This window comes from Porites lutea, chromosome 4, assembly GCF_958299795.1.
Source record: "Porites lutea chromosome 4, jaPorLute2.1, whole genome shotgun sequence".
Taxonomy (NCBI): domain Eukaryota; kingdom Metazoa; phylum Cnidaria; class Anthozoa; order Scleractinia; family Poritidae; genus Porites; species Porites lutea.
Window position 1 is genome coordinate 25,151,097 of NC_133204.1, and position 16,824 is coordinate 25,167,920.

At 37.4% G+C, this 16,824-nt stretch overlaps 2 protein-coding genes across 2 annotated transcripts in view; both read right to left on the reverse strand.

The window, feature by feature from the left end:
* Nucleotides 1-6,820: 6,820 nt before the first annotated feature.
* Nucleotides 6,821-8,152, reverse strand: LOC140934443 (adrenocorticotropic hormone receptor-like). The gene has a single exon (XM_073384066.1). It carries the CDS (start codon nucleotides 8,150-8,152, stop codon nucleotides 7,217-7,219), a length of 936 nt encoding a protein of 311 aa, XP_073240167.1. The 3' UTR covers nucleotides 6,821-7,216.
* A 5,871-nt stretch (nucleotides 8,153-14,023) lies between these two features.
* The window catches only part of LOC140933069 (eukaryotic translation initiation factor 3 subunit A-like), a 55,676-nt gene continuing 52,875 nt past the window's right edge, over nucleotides 14,024-16,824 (reverse strand). Inside the window, exon 21 of the mRNA XM_073382587.1 lies at nucleotides 14,024-14,088. Within this exon, the coding sequence (XP_073238688.1) occupies nucleotides 14,066-14,088 (23 nt within the window). The 3' untranslated portion in view covers nucleotides 14,024-14,065. The remainder of the gene's footprint in view (nucleotides 14,089-16,824) is intronic.

Here is a 16,824-nt window from a genome sequence, read left to right on the forward strand (position 1 = left end):
AACAGTCTATTATTAAAAACTGAATCATTGGATAATGCAATTCTAGCGTTTTGATTGGCTTAGCCATTGTGGTCTATGAGCCATTATACCATGCTCTCCATAAATGGTCGGTGTACGCGTCAGTTTTTAAAAATTGGAAGCTAGCTGAGATTTTTTTTCCGCGAAGGATAGAATGGCGCCTGAAGGAAATCGTTTTAATTCATTTCTTAGAATACTGGAAAATGCAATTTCATCGGGAAAAGAACAAACAAACAAAAAAGCCACAAGAGCTTGTTTGAAAGTTTATCAACAAACACATGAAAATACATGGAACGGCAGCCACATGGAACTAAAGTACCTTGACCAGCTACGAAAGAAGACAATTGTTGTTTCTTCATGATTGCGAAGCCACTCGCCGAGTCACTCGCCTATAGATAACTGCGGCTTGTTTATCCGACATGAAGAATATAAATCGCAAGCAACCAGAATACAGGCTATGCAGCCATTCACTACAGCAATCGATCGAGGCTTCTTTTCTCGTTCAGCAAAACCAGCTGGTGGCTTCAAACAACGTCATAACAAGCGACCGAGGCAATAGTTTTTCTCCGTTGTTCTTGCTTTTATAACTGCACCGAAAATCCAAATTCACAGTAATTTCGGCGGCTGTTACTTAAAAATTATTTTTCTTCACATTATCTGCCAGGTTTTTTTAGCTCCCCTGCTGTGTAAAATCCTAGAATCTCGATGAGTTTTTAAAAGTGTTCATCGCTACAATGTTTTGATTTTTCATACATCCAGTCCAGGCGAGTCTGTTCGCGCGTTGACAGTTTTGATAGACGTGTGACATGTGAATAGTGGAAGTCCCTTGTCTTTTCCGGTTTGTTCTAAGTTCAACAAGATTTTGTAGGCGTTTTTAATAAAAACAATTATTCCACTCGCGCTTGTTGGATATGAGATGATTATGGCCAACTCGGCGCTACTTAACGCGAACTTAAAAAATTCGCCTTAATTACTGTAAACTTCCGCGCCGCTAATTAAGTGCAGCGTTATTTTCCGTGATGATTTCCATTATTTGGACTCCACATTTTCGACGCATTTCCGACATTTTTGACACCCAAGAAAGAGGGAGGGGTATTTTATCAGGGTGGCGATCTGCCATTAACAGCGAAACTGTGTATAGAACCCTCGAAGTGGTCAGAGTTTTTCTCTTTTACTCCTTCGTTCGGAGGGAAAGAACTGACAAACAATCATCATACCGCGTTAAAACGTTTTTCCTGTTGTCTCAACAAGTTTTGTTTCTTTGTGATCGTCGTGTTAATTTCCTTTATTCGCGGTAATTTCCAATACCTTAACTTAGTGGAGCTGTTAAAGGGACAGTGTCCCGATTATGCGCACGCGCGAGCGTCACCTGTTTTCTCTTCAAAAGACAATAGAACTGTCATATTGACTCGATAAGATTTCCTTCCGGACCGCACCGCCGACGGAAATTTGTTGTTTACATTCTCAAGTAATGTTTTTGATTTCGAAGAAGTTTTTCGTCTTATTTAAAATTTGGCTCCCGGCACGAAGACTCATCGCGATTTCACCGCCGTAGCCGGGCCGCCTCGCGACCCGAGAATCTCGTTCCGCTTGGTGTAAAAAGCAATTGATCCAAGTCCAGTAATATTTGCCTGATTTGCTCGCGTTCTAGCGTCAAACGGTTGAAAGATATCAATAAAAATTCAATCTCAACGCTATGAATCATCGCAAAGGTTAGTCAAAAAATTATATTATGATCTCATTGCACTAGTTTTTCTAAACATGTAGCGCCTGCTTGTTTGATTTTGTCGGCCGTAGGGAGGTTCATTTAAAAGTTCACTAACTGCAAAACATTCTGCTTCAGGAAGCTATTTTGAATGCTTCAGTGTAACTATAATACTTCGGTGTAACCTTACCAAGAGTGATGAATCTACCTTTTTCATCCTAAATGTAGATTTGGTTTTTGTGCGAAATTGGGTATTGCGCTACATAAATGAAAACGCGAAACGCTCAGCTGAGTCGATCCTCAACCTATGTATTCACTTTCCTCTGTCTTTCCCAGTTACATCTGGTGCAAGTTAAACAAATTGCTAAAGTAAAATAAATTTCTACTCACCAAACGTTGATTAGAACGAAAACTCTAAGGTTTCCTCGGAGTTTCTTAAGCCAAAACGTGACTCATCGAATACTGAATAGTTACGAAATACCAGGATTTTTATCATTGAGGTGGATGGTTGCGTCATCATAATTCACGAGGTTTTCACGTGCTATTCTACTCAGTGAAACAGTCTTTAACTCCGACAACTTATTTCTTCATGTTTTAAAAGCTATTGCTTCTTAAAAGGCAAGAGCCTTTTTTAAGGCATTGGTTACAAAACGAAACAGGTCTTCATACGTCCAAGTTACTATTTATCATTGTGAAAAGCCAATCTGCATGAGATGTACAGTCACACAGCTGGCACGTGAAAGTGTTGGACTTTGTCCCCTTTCGTGGTTCGTACGTGAGGGAATTCGAGTTATCACACAATAAACTAGTAAACAGAATTATAAATATAACTCTTGCACACAATTTGCACGTGAAGATGTTGGTCTTTGGCCCTTTTACAATTCGTACGTTAAAAAAAAGGCAAATTGTTTACTACAAAATTTTCTCAAGCGATTTTAAGAAATCACCTCGGCTTCATTACAACATCTGAATTAAATTATGTTCCATGCAACGTCAAGGTTGATAACCTAACATTTATAAACATTTGTGAGACAGTCTTTAACTCCGACAACTTATTTCTTCATGTTTTAAAAGCTATTGCTTCTTAAAAGACAAGAGCCTTTTTAGGGCATTGGTTACTAAACGAAACAGGTCTTCATACGTCCAAGTTACTATTATTATTGTGAAAAGCCAATCTGCATGAGATGTACAGTCACACAGCCGGCACGTGAAAGTGTTGGACTTTGCTCCCTTTCGTGGTTCGTACGTGAGGGAATTCGAGTTATCACACAGTAATCTAGTAAACAGAATTATAAAAATAACTCATGCAAACAATTTGCATGCGAAGATGTTGGTCTTTGGCCCTTTTACAATTCGTTCGTAAAAAAAAAGGCAAATTGTTTTACTACAAAATCTTCTCAAGCGATTTTAAGAAATCACCTCGGCTTCATTACAACATCTGAATTAAATTATGTTGCATGCAACGTCAAGGTTGATAGCCTAACATTTATTAACTTCCAAGAAAATTATCAAACTGTCGAAATATATTTCTACTTGTATCATGTTACTCCACTCAATACAACAGTATCTAATTATTGTGTCAACTAGCTTCTTCCAATTTTATTCCCTAACGCTACTGTTTCTACTCATCTTTACTAAATAAAATACGTTTCAGGAACTATAATTTTTAGTATGCTGGAAGGATGTATCATGTTGTTCACTTATTATTCTTTTTTTTTGTTTTGCCAGAACGAAAAAGGTCTGTTGAACTTTGTAGGCAAGAGAATAATATTTTTAAAGCTTGTTTACAGGATTAACAATACTCGGTAGAGCTTTCACAAAAACAAGCTGCCTTTTTAAACTTCTAAAACCACATTTTATAGGGCGCATACTTTCGAGTTAAAGTCTATATCTAAATATCAATCATTGCTTCATTGGAAGAGCTTTGAAAATGATCTTTTATACTCTACCCAGTTGTAGCAGGTAAAACAGAACTCATACTGACGTGCGTTGTACCGATAGCCGAATTAGGTCAGAAATGCCTTGAAGCAGCTGCATCACTGTACACAGCGTTTGAATCATGAAGATATTTAATGTAATTCTTCCAAACACCTGTAGCCGTAATAAGAGACGGAAAAATTGTGAAGAATCAAGATGGCGATCTCAAAGTGTCCTTGTTCGACCTTTACCAATGCCATGTTTAAATAGATGCCAAGATCTCACTGGTTCCTAAGCATCAACTCATAGTACCTTCAACCTTATTGGCTCTTGCAACAAGCATCCCAACATACAAAGCCACAAAGATACATACGCTCACACCACTGACATATGAGCTATTTTTTCAAAATAGCTCAAAAATGGAGTATTTTGCTAGCCAAGACCCGTGCTCTTATTCTTTATATTTCGATTTGAATATTTGATTTCGGGCCCGAAAAGTTACCGGGACTTTCGAGAAACGGGGCCCAGGATCGTTACTTAATAGGAACATAGGCACGTTCAACGTGCATGAGCTATTTTGAATGCTTCAGTGTAACTATAATACTTCGGTGTAACCTTACCAAGAGTGATGAATCTACCTTTTTCATCCTAAATGTAGATTTGGTTTTTGTGCGAAATTGGGTATTGCGCTACATAAATGAAAACGCGAAACGCTCAGCTGAGTCGATCCTCAACCTATGTATTCACTTTCCTCTGTCTTTCCTAGTTACATCTGGTGCAAGTTAAACAAATTGCTAAAGTAAAATAAATTTCTACTCACCAAACGTTGATTAGAACGAAAACTCTAAGGTTTCCTCGGAGTTTCTTAAGCCAAAACGTGACTCATCGAATACTGAATAGTTACGAAATACCAGGATTTTTATCATTGAGGTAGATGGTTGCGTCATCATAATTCACGAGGTTTTCACGTGCTATTCTACTCAGTGAAACAGTCTTTAACTCCGACAACTTATTTCTTCATGTTTTAAAAGCTATTGCTTCTTAAAAGGCAAGAGCCTTTTTTAAGGCATTGGTTACAAAACGAAACAGGTCTTCATACGTCCAAGTTACTATTTATCATTGTGAAAAGCCAATCTGCATGAGATGTACAGTCACACAGCTGGCACGTGAAAGTGTTGGACTTTGTCCCCTTTCGTGGTTCGTACGTGAGGGAATTCGAGTTATCACACAATAAACTAGTAAACAGAATTATAAATATAACTCTTGCACACAATTTGCACGTGAAGATGTTGGTCTTTGGCCCTTTTACAATTCGTACGTTAAAAAAAAGGCAAATTGTTTACTACAAAATTTTCTCAAGCGATTTTAAGAAATCACCTCGGCTTCATTACAACATCTGAATTAAATTATGTTTCATGCAACGTCAAGGTTGATAACCTAACATTTATTAACATTTGTGAGACAGTCTTTAACTCCGACAACTTATTTCTTCATGTTTTAAAAGCTATTGCTTCTTAAAAGACAAGAGCCTTTTTTAGGGCATTGGTTGCTAAACGAAACAGGTCTTTATACGTTCAAGTCACTATTAGTATCGTGAAAAGCCAATCTGCATGAGATGTACAGTCACACAGATGGCACGTGAAAGTGTTGGACTTTGCCCCCTTCCGTGGTTCGTACGTGAGGGAATTCGAGTTATCACACAGTAATCGAGTAAACAGAATTATAAAAATAACTCATGCACACGATTTGCATGTGAAGATGTTGGTCTTTGGCCCTTTTACAATTAGTACTTAAAAAAAACGCAAATTGTTTACTACAAAATTTTCTCAAGCGATTTTAAGAAATCACCTCGGCCTTATTACAACATCTGCAATTAAATTATGTTTCATGCAACGTCAAGGTTGATAGCCTAACATTTATTAACTTCCAAGAAAATTATCAAACTGCCGAAATATATCTCTGCTCATATCATGTTACTCCACTCAATAAAGCAGTACCTAATTATTGTGTCAACTAGCTTCTTCCAATTTTATTCCCTAACGCTACTGTTTCTACTTAAGTTTATACGCATCTTTACTAAATAAAATACGTTTCAATAACTATAATGCTTAGTATGCAGGAAGGATGTATCATGTTGTTCACTTATTATTCCTTTTTGTTGCTGTTTTGCCGGAACGAAAAAGGTCTGTTGAACTTTGTAAGCGAGAGAATAATATTTCTACAGCTTGTTTACAGGATTAACAATACTCGGTACAGCTTTTAAAAAAATAAGCTGCTTTTCAAACTTCTAAAACCACATTTTATAGGCCGCATACTTTCGAATTAAAGTCCATATCTAAATATCAATTATTGCTTCACTGGAAGAGCTTTGAAAATATATGATCGTTTATACTCTACCTTGAAGCAGGTGAAACACAACTCATAAATACGTGCGTGGAATGTCTTGAAGTAGCATCCACACTAAAATATGAACCCTTAAACAGCTGCATCACTGTACACAGCATTTGAATCATGAAGATATTTAATATAATGTTTCCAAACACCTGTAGCCGTAATAAAAGACGAACAAATTGTAAAGAATCAAGATGGCGGTCTTAAAGTGCCCTTGTTCGACCTTTAGCAATGTGATTTTTAAGTAGATGCCAAGATCTCATTGGTTCCTTAGCATCAACTCATAGTACCTTCAACCTTATTGGCTCTTGCAACAAACATCCGAACATACAAAGTTACAAAGATACAAAGTTACAAAGATACAAAGCCACAAAGATACAAAGCCACAAAGATACATACGCTCACACCACTGACATATGAGCTATTTTTTCAAAATAGCTCAAAAATGAACGACTTCATTCTAAATTTACACCTTTATTTACATATTCATCAACTTTCGTGTTAGTACTAGTATTCTATTCATTTATTTATTTTACAATTAATTTTCGTAGTATTTTCAATATTGCAATTTCAGATTAACATCACACTACACATAAATGGTGGTATTTCCGTATTTCTTGTCACAGCCGCTCTTTCACCTTCAATAGCCTATCTCAGTGTTTTATGTTCCATTTCATGATTTAGACCCATTTATATTTATTTGCAAAAAATATTTTTTATATTTACGAGGCAATTAAGAACATTTACTCTGTTAGATAAAGTCGTGTTTAGATATCGCGGTTATTTCTTTTAAAAAATTCCTTAGTTAATTTAATTTAGTTGTTTCATAGCAATACCAACTCTCTAAAACTGTTGTTGTGTAACTTTTCAAAGGGGAGGGCGGCTTGACAATGGAGGGGCCTTGTACTGTTTGAGAGATACTACAACAAGTGCGGAAGGATATCACTAAGTGACGTAATACAAAGATTAAAAATAGGCTTTAGTGGAGTTTCTGCAGAAGAATGATCCCTCAAAAACGGAATATTCCCTTTAATTTCGGTTTGACTTTTAAGGTCCCACGTTATTGTTTTCCTTGTTCAGTTTACTTTTCGTTTGTGTTATTTTGTTATTCTGAATCAACTTAATCTCAGTTTCCTCCTGAAGAGACAATACACGGGGATTGTATTTAACGTCATGTCTGTGCTCTCACTCGTTTGCTGTCACGGAATTTCGGCGGCAAGCAAAGCAGGACAGCACTGCTTTGCGATACTTAGGCAATCTCCAAGCATACACAAAAGGATTCATCGCGGAATTTAGGAAAAGAAACCGAGAAAATATTATCTCCAGCTTTCTGAATGTCAGTGATCGTGCACAAGATTGGCACAAATGTAGCACATGTAACGCAATAAACTCAGGTAAAAATGTTATGTAAAATAATGCAAGTACTATTAAGATTGTCAGTACCATCTGTCTTTCTCGATCCAAAACTACTTTGCTTTTCATCTCCTTTGTGATTCCAGCCTCCTTCAATTCTCGTTTTCGTTTCCTTAAAGCTCGGAACACTTTAATGTACATAACTGTTACCACTATAATAGGAAGTGAAGCGTAGGAGTGTGCGTAAACAAGCGCTAATATTTTTTCCGGGATTTTTATCATTGGAATAAAACAAACGGATAAAGAAACTGTCCACATTACGAGGATGAACAGCTTGACTCTTTCCCTTGTTACGGTAGATTTGTATTTTAAGGGATGCATCACCACAACGTACCGATCGTATGATAAAGCGATGATTGTCCCACTGCTTACAAGCAGTGTTAGACCAAGAACCAAACGAACAACAAGATCGAGTTTATCAGGAACTGGCCGATCCTGGTAACGATACACATCCTTCAATGCTACGAGATTGCCAGCTATTGATCCCACCATTAAATCAGACACGCATAAACTAGTGATCAGCAATGATGGGGGAGTTTGTAGTAGGCGGTGAGAGTCTCTGAAAATTGTCAACAGCAATGCAGCATTTCCAACAGCAGTAACTGCAGAGAGTAAAAAACCAACAACTGCAAGAGTCATAAAGAAAGCAGGGTCCTCCACAAATACGGAATTTGGTGATGGTTCAAAATAAATACCAGGATTTGCCATCATCGAATTGTCCGTCCACAAAGTGCTATTCCTTGGTTAAGACAGCGTCCGTTCCATACCTAGCTGTATTTTATAGTTACTAATCTTTTTCTGCTTTGTCGTGATTTGAAAAAGAGAATGAGGCCAAATGAGCAAGCAAAGTGTGTTGATCAGATTATATTATCGCACACCACGCAGTCTGGTCCGTGTTGCTTAGTAAAGCGATCCAAAGGACAAGTACTGGCCCCATCAGTATTCTCTGTAACAAATGAAGCTTATTTTAGACTTCTGAACATGGTTTTCTTAAAAGTTGCAAAGTCAAAAAGGCGAGGTTTTACGAATTTACACTAGGTTGAAGATAAATAGAAAATGAATCTTTCTACAAGATTCCAGCCCCGAAGCATGTTTCATTTCGAAAATACAGCAATTTGAACTTCCGAGTTTTTACTGTGCGTGACACCAAAATAGGAATGCTGTCTCACTGAAAAAAGTCTCTCCTCTTGATTTTCAGCTGTTTAACCATTTCAAGTATTAACGGATGTGTTTATGCTCACGTATACATACATACATACATACATAAACTTTATTAATGTGTCTTGGAATGTCTAGCCGATGGGGTTCCCCTCTACTAATTGGGGACACCTAACAATATAATATAGTTACCTACCAATATAATATAGTTAAAAACCAACTAACTATCAACTAATGAAATAATTGATTTAAAAAGATTAAGAATTACAAAGGATGCAATTGGAGCAATTGTCGTCGTCTATCATTACACCTAGATCAAATTTACGAATTCAATTTTTGAAACTAAATAATGATGGGAGAGTTCTGATTTCGCTTGGTAGCTTATTCCACAACTTTGGTCCCAGGTAGGTGAGCGAGTGTTTACCATATTTATTGGTCCTAAATCTGGGAATGGCGAACTCTGCCGTCCTCAAGTTGTAGGGTGAGCAATGTGCGTGAAATAGCTCGGATATTTTGACGGGGCATAGTTTGTGTTTCACCTTATACATAAGGATAGCAATATCTTGTAGTCTTCTGTTCTGAAGAGTCGTTAGGTCACTTTTGTCCAGCAATGCTTGGTAGCTTGATTGCTTATCTAGGAAAACTGCGCGCAGTGCTGTTTCTTGGACCCGTTCAAGCTTTCTTTTGTCGGTGGCACTACAGAAATGCCAAGTCAGGTGGCAATAGGTTAAGTAAGGCAATATGGCTGATTTATACAGAGTTAATTTAGCATTGGTAGGGACAAGTTTTTTAAGCCTTAACATTACACCTACCCTTTGACTCGCCTTCTTACATATTTCATTAATGTGAGTGTTAAAATTCAACTGTTCATCTATGGTGACCCCTACCAATTTAAGACAGTCAGAAGATTCGATGGTGTTTCCTTGAAAGTGTAATGGAGTGTTACTTTCTGTCTTGTTATGCTTTAAAGTCATAGTTTGATATTTGCTCAGGTTTCCTTGTAGCAGATTGCTAGCGTACCATTCGGAGGCCCTATTGGCATTCCTCATAAGATTGGTGTCAGCCATTTTCAGGTTCCTCGCTGTTTCATACATTTGATGGTCATCCGCGTATATAGAGAGATGCGAAGTTTTTACGTATGTCAGATCGTTTTGAAAGATGTTCCATAACAATGGGCCAAGGGCCGATCCTTGTGGACAACGTATGCTAGCTCTCGAGTGAAAAGGAATCAAGGAAGAGCGTTTATAGAAAAAGCGAACTCCAGATGTTTTTGTTGATTTCCGACGACAATAATAACAGCAACACTCACCTCTTTCCTTTATACTATCGGTTAACAAATTTAAACATTTCCTCTTAAATTTTCTTTATAAAACACATGGTAAACGCTTCATCGTGTACAGCCGAGTTATAGATGAACTCAGGAGGCTCATGATTACTAAGCCCACAACAACTCGAGGAATTACGAATTGTTTATTAACGTCATCAGCGTTCTCAATAGGAATATGAAGCACGCTCGCGCTATTGAATTTTCTAGCTATGTTGTAAATTCACTTTAGCGAGTAGCTCATCTTTAAGTGTAATTGCGATAAGGTCGATAAGAAAACAATTTTTATTTCTCCATTTACCGAGTCAAGATATTTCAATGAAAAGTGGTCTGAAACGTTGAAGAATGAAAAATACTAATAATAATGATAATGATAGTGACAATGATAATGATAATGACAATGATAATGATAATGATAATGATAATGATAATGATAATGACAATGACAATGACAATGACAATGACAATGATAATGATAATGACAATGACAATGACAATGATAATGATAATGATAATGATAATGATAATGACAATGACAATGACAATGACAATGATAATGATAATGACAATGACAATGACAATGACAATGACAATGATAATGATAATGACAATGACAATGACAATGATAATGATAATGATAATGACAATGACAATGACAATGACAATGACAATGACAATGACAATGATAATGATAATGATAATGATAATGATAATAATAATGACAATGACAATGACAATGATAATGATAATGATAATGATAATGATAATGATAATGATAATGATAATGATAATGATAATAATAATAATAATAAAAAGAGAAGATAAGGATTTTTCATAGTCGAAGGACCCTCCGAGGAAGGCAGACGGAAAAATGCATGGTTATATGGCGATAATGAAGCAGCTTTGGGATAATAGTGAGTTTGCTGATTTGAATATCTCAACACAAAATCTCCGCGATCAAGCAGCTAGAATTGAAAAATCGCTTGGAAGTGCGGGCTCAACAATTCGTGAGGATACGAATACAGCAAAAGATTTATTACAATCTAATGTGGACAATCAAGAAACGAGTAGCGAAGATTTGTAAAAGGATAATTATGAATTCAACGACACAATTTCACCTCGAAATTTGCATTCTACGAACTCGCAAGTCTTAGAGGAAAATGAAACGCCTGCTGAAGTGAAAAACATCTTTCAAGCGGGAAAACTGGATTCTATTGAACACGTAGCTACACGTGCTAGACATCGTAACTGCATCACGTTTCTTTTATGACCTTTTATTTAAACTTTTTCTTGATTCTAGCCCGTGAATCTTTCCATGTTCTTTCATCCGATGACTTGTTTTAATTCATGTTTTTAGCTTGTTTTTGGCTTTACCAGAAGCCGATAATCGGCTCCTGGCTTTACTTAACCATTCTCCGTGACACACTACACACGCTTTTTCCATTGCTTGTTTATCGGACAATCTTGTAACTTAAACGCTTGCCTTCTTTCGATGCAAGTTTCAGACACCGAAATTGAACCACAGGATATATTTAACCAGGTGCAAGCTTCTTTTGACGTACGTAGTTTGCATTAGCGTCCCAAAATAATAAGTTTTCTTTAACCAGTGACTATCACTTGAAAAACAGAACTATTAAACTTGTCAATTTTCTGCAAGCTGCCATTCCAAGAAGATGAAACCTCGGCATGGAAAGTTTTAATTGTCATGCAAATGAATCTGAAAAGCAAGGTCCAAATGTATCCGTTCTCACGTTTACTGGAAAAGGATGAGTTCAGTTACACTGATCGAGTCAGTATCATGACGTGTATAGCCGTAGCATTAACGCGACGGCTTTTATACGCATTTGCGGGACTGAAATGAATCCTCCCCAAGTTATTCTGCTAACAGTTTGCGCACGAATAATAAATATTAAAGTAATATATTTTCTAATGTATATTGCGCGAATATATCAACAGATAAGAAAGTTTTTAAATGCGCATTACGACGAAGAAAGGGAAAAAATTCAGATAACCTAATTATGAGAATAAAACCCCATGCAGCTGAACGAAACTGAAGTCATGATACTTCTAAAAAGCCGGCACCATTTACAGTGAAGGAAGAGTTTATACTTCCCCTGAACTGCATGTTGTAAGACTAGAATTACTTCGTAGAAAAGTAACGTCTGTTTCAGCGAACGGTACAGTAACACAATCCAACTGGGTGACGCCTATCGTATAATACTGATGACTTTACTAATTTTATTATTCGATCAGGAGAAAGAAATACATAATTATATTGAAGACTCTTTAGACAACGGTATGGAAACTCACGAGATAAGTTAACATAATTTGATTTTAAGTTACAGTAGTAAACGCTTACTTCTTGGACGATATCCAGTCAGATCGTTTCCAGTGAATTTTTCAGGTCAGCAACAGGTAAAATAGTTCAAAACAGTTCAGAACAACGGGTCAACAAAACGTACATACATGAAAACAGGCCAGCGAGACAGACGTGAGATCTTTGAAAAACTACTGCTGCGAGTCAGTTTTTTTTACGCGGCATATTTACCTAATCAAACGTCAATCACTCTTAAATGAAAATGTCAAATCAACAGAAATTATCTTTGTTCATTTTATCAACGAAATAATATCGAATCTATTTCAACCCGTACCATTTTAAGATAAATATGAAAATTTCTCTGCCCCGTTTAAAACCAAATAGGAGTGAATATAATAAATGTTAATAAATTTTCCTGAGTTCATTTTCTATGAATGGCGTACAAGAGGAGTCTTAAGGTGGCTCCGTAATTAATACAAGAGCATTTAGCTGTGACAATTTTCCGTCATAACTTTTTCGATTTTAACGCAATGGCTGCGAAACTTTGCAAAGAACAACCAGATATCACTCGACAATAATACGAAATATGGCGATGTCATTGATGGTAAATATTTCTTGAGAAATTAGCGCTTAAAAGGACCCTACTGTTCAAAGAAAATCGCGTCTAGTAAAAAATTTTGCTGATATTTTTTACTGAAATTTCTGGTATCGGCTTTAATTGATATGATAAATATGCCAGAGGAATTTCAGAAAAATCGTTGGAGCAGAAGTCCGTAACTAAAAGTCGCTCAAAATTCGGCTGTGAAATTGTTTTGGAATTTCAAAAATAAATTACTATCAGGTAGAAGGAGCCACCAGTTTGAATTTTCGGGACAAGTAAATTCAATGTTTGTTAATTCTGAAAACGGAAGCTGATTGCCTATCGTGCTATTCTTTAAAAGGTACTTTTCAGTTTTAGAAGCACTATAAATTGCTCCAAACCTTGCTCTGACGTCGAATGACTTGTTCCTCGACATTTTTAAAATAACACTTGGCAGTTTTGGTTCAGACTCCTGCTACATACATTTTGATGTATTGCAATGCATCCTCAACGGCTTTTCCTGTTGTACGTTGTTTCCAATTCAGGAAAAAGGTATTAGGATTGTAAGGTACCTTGTACCGAGCTCAGATAGAACTGTCTAGTACCTTTGTTTATGACCAAAAAATGAGCACGAGCGGCAGCTCTGCGAGGAATTCGCACCTCAGCCAGGGGGGACGAATGACAATGATGCCCATGTCTGTGAACCGTCCTCCACCAAGACCGTCCTCCACCAAGAACTTGGTGGAGGACGGTCACGCTCATCACGGTCACGATCACGATCACGCCATCCACTCGACGGAGGACGGTCTCGTTCATCTCTTCTCCTTGCACTTCCCCGATCATCCACTCTTACACAGTAATCCATTCTACGATCGTCCATTCTTCCACGGTCATCCATTCTCCGATTGTCCATTCTTCCACGGTCAACTATTCTACGATCGTCCATTCTTCCAAGATCATCCATCCTTCCGCGATCATCCATCCTACTATCATCCATCCTTCGGCGATCATCCATTCTGTCACGACGAATCCATGTCTGAAGGAGTTAGAGAAAGACAAAGTTACCATTTTACTTAACCACCCATCAGGAACAACTCCAGTACTTTACATTACAGACAAGTCTAATTATGGCCAATCTCATTGCAATGGTTTTATAAAGCGACTATTAAAGAACACGATGGAAGCGACCCAAATCATTACCACATCTGGCTGGTCCATCCCTGTCCACAGTCCTCCTCCAATTCACTCCTTCGTCACGAGGTCCATCTCTGTCGCGTTCATCTCGTCTCCAAGGCGATTCTAATGAAGAAAACATATGTGCAATGAACACTAATCTTTCAAGTCTCAACATATATAAGCAATCAGTTTTTAAATTTCGTAAGAGAAGAAAATTTAAACCATTTATTTTGATAAAAATCGTAACCCATTCACTCCGGGGAACTTTGCCAAACGAAAAATGCCTTTTGAAGATAGTCGAGTTTTCTGGTCACTGTCTGGTTAAGAAAAACCAAAACTGCCCAAAACGCCGTTTACAGCTGATTCAATAATAATTGCTTTAGGCATTGGGAGCTGCGCATTGGGAACTATTGTTGGGTGGTCAGTGAAGCAAATCATTGCAGTGAGTTCCGTATGCGGACCTTTATTGAATCAGCTATATACGTTGCGTACTTTCGGGCCTTCGGTTCCAAATGCTAAATATAGGTTTCCAAATTTCGGGCATGCGCTCCTCTTCTTTCGCTTTTCTTACCCCGTATTTTTTCTCTTATGTCGGGAATTAACTCGGCTTCATTTCGGTGAGAAAAGTTTTTAGGGAAAGCTTTTAGGATCGTACGAATAGATGGAAGGAAGTGCAGGTGGTAAGTGGAAAGCGACTTTCATTGGAATTTTTGGGTTAATTTCACACGGTTTGTTTGCTCATTCTGGTAAAATTTAAAAGATCTCTTTTCCCTACAAAAGTTAGATGACAAAGTTGTCTTCTTTTTCTTTTTGGCAGAACTGCTTGAAGTCGGCGAACTTCCCTTTGCTCCTAGAGCGTCTTCAAAGCTTCTTCTTTGTAGGTGCTTAGTCCTTCGAAAACGTTTTCAAATTTGACCACCTCCCTTTTACAGAGATTCCAACCCTGTCAAGTGAAAAAAAGGAAGTTTGTGGAGCGACATAGCCGCGCCCACAAGAGCCCTTAGGGGTTCCCGGGTCATGCTTCCAAGGGAAAAATTTTGAGATATGTGCCTCTTACATACCATTTCCTGCATTTTTAGATCACTGTCAATGAAAAATAGTAGAATTTTTTTTTTAACAGGAAGAGGAAGCTAAGGCCTATTGGTCCCCATCACATCAGTGTATTACCGCGCCCAAAATTATCCCAGGCTCGTGCTCGTATGCCAAAAGGGTCAAAATGGCTGAGAAACCACAGAAAAACGGCAAAGAATCATGCTAAAAAGGACTGGCGAAACAAAGAAAACATAATCTTTCTTTGGCTAAGAAGAGTTTCAAAAACCGGGTGAATATTAATAAGCGAAAACGGGAGGGCTGGAATCTCTGCTTTTACATTTCATGCACAATACGGACGAAGCGGTGATCACGTTTTTGACACGAAATTCCAACACAGATGACAACTTCGCGGCAATATTTTGCTCTTTTAAACGAACTTTGTCGAATAAGTTGAACTTTCCAATTCCAGATCTTACCAAATTTATATTACAAACTCTACAAAAATTATTTACACTATTTACAGGCACTACTCTGACCGGAGTTCTCGAAGCACTGCTCCCGAAAATAGCCATTCGTTGACTGAAGTATGGTACAGCCCGGCATGAACTCCACCATCTTATCCTTATAGTCCGGCAGAATAGGAAGGGGGGTTCGCTTCGAGGTATATAGTATTTTTTACTCTCATTTTGTGTTTTCCTCGCCCCAAATTAGACATTTTCAGCAACTGTCAATTGTGCGGTCTTGGGGAATTTGATTTATTTTGATTAATCAAAAATCACGTAAATTTGGTAAATTTGGCTGAGATGAAGCCTATCCGTGTGTGAAAAATGATCCATCACTTCCAATTAATCTTACTGTTACGAAAAATAGGGTATGAATATAATAAGAAAATTTTCATGATTAATCTATAGGACTGATTTTCCTACATGTTTCGCTTCTGAAAGTTTATAAAAGCAAAAATCACGAGAATGGTCCATTTTTTATGTGACTAGTGGTTGAAATCAACCAAAAAAATGAATAGTTTTCTTTAGTCACCCTTTCCTCAACATCTTATACTCCGCTTTAATTAGGCAACGCTAGTTTCTTTTTTCACAAAGGGCAATATAACTCAACATCGTACATTTCAGCGTGCCACTGATATAACCACAGTCGCCGGTGGAGTCGCAAGTACAGACTCCAAATTGACGTAACTGTGAACTTGCTCATCATCAGAGGCTTCCGTTTGGGAAGCTCTGGTATATTCGTTGCAACATGCAGCACCACCTTGGCATAATATCCAAAATATCGTATATGAGGGTCCCAGTGGGGTGGTGGCTTTTACGGTTATCAGCTAAAATTTTGGCTCGTTCACGGCTATCGGTTAATTTTTTTCAATTACGGTTAACAAAAAAGTTAAAAATTAACTCCCTTTGTTTCAAAAAGTTAAATATTAATTAATTTGTATTTTTTGTATCTTTAAAGCAAAATAAAGGTCTTCGGATCATCTCGGGATGAAATAAACTATTCTTTTGAAAAATTTTAACATTTGATAGATCATACATTTTATAAAGTATTCCACTTCTAACATTATTTTACCCATAGAAATGTCAATAGTCAATTTAAAAGTAATCTGAGTGAAAAAGCAAAAGCGACTCGCGAACGCCCAACTCAAGGCCGGGGCGCAACATTCATTACAACAGAAATGGCCGTTTTTATACTAGAGGTAATACGTCTTAATTTGAAAATGGAATAGTTTTAATTTTGAATGAACAATCCGGCTGACTTTATCCGTCAATTTGGACAGACAGTTTGAA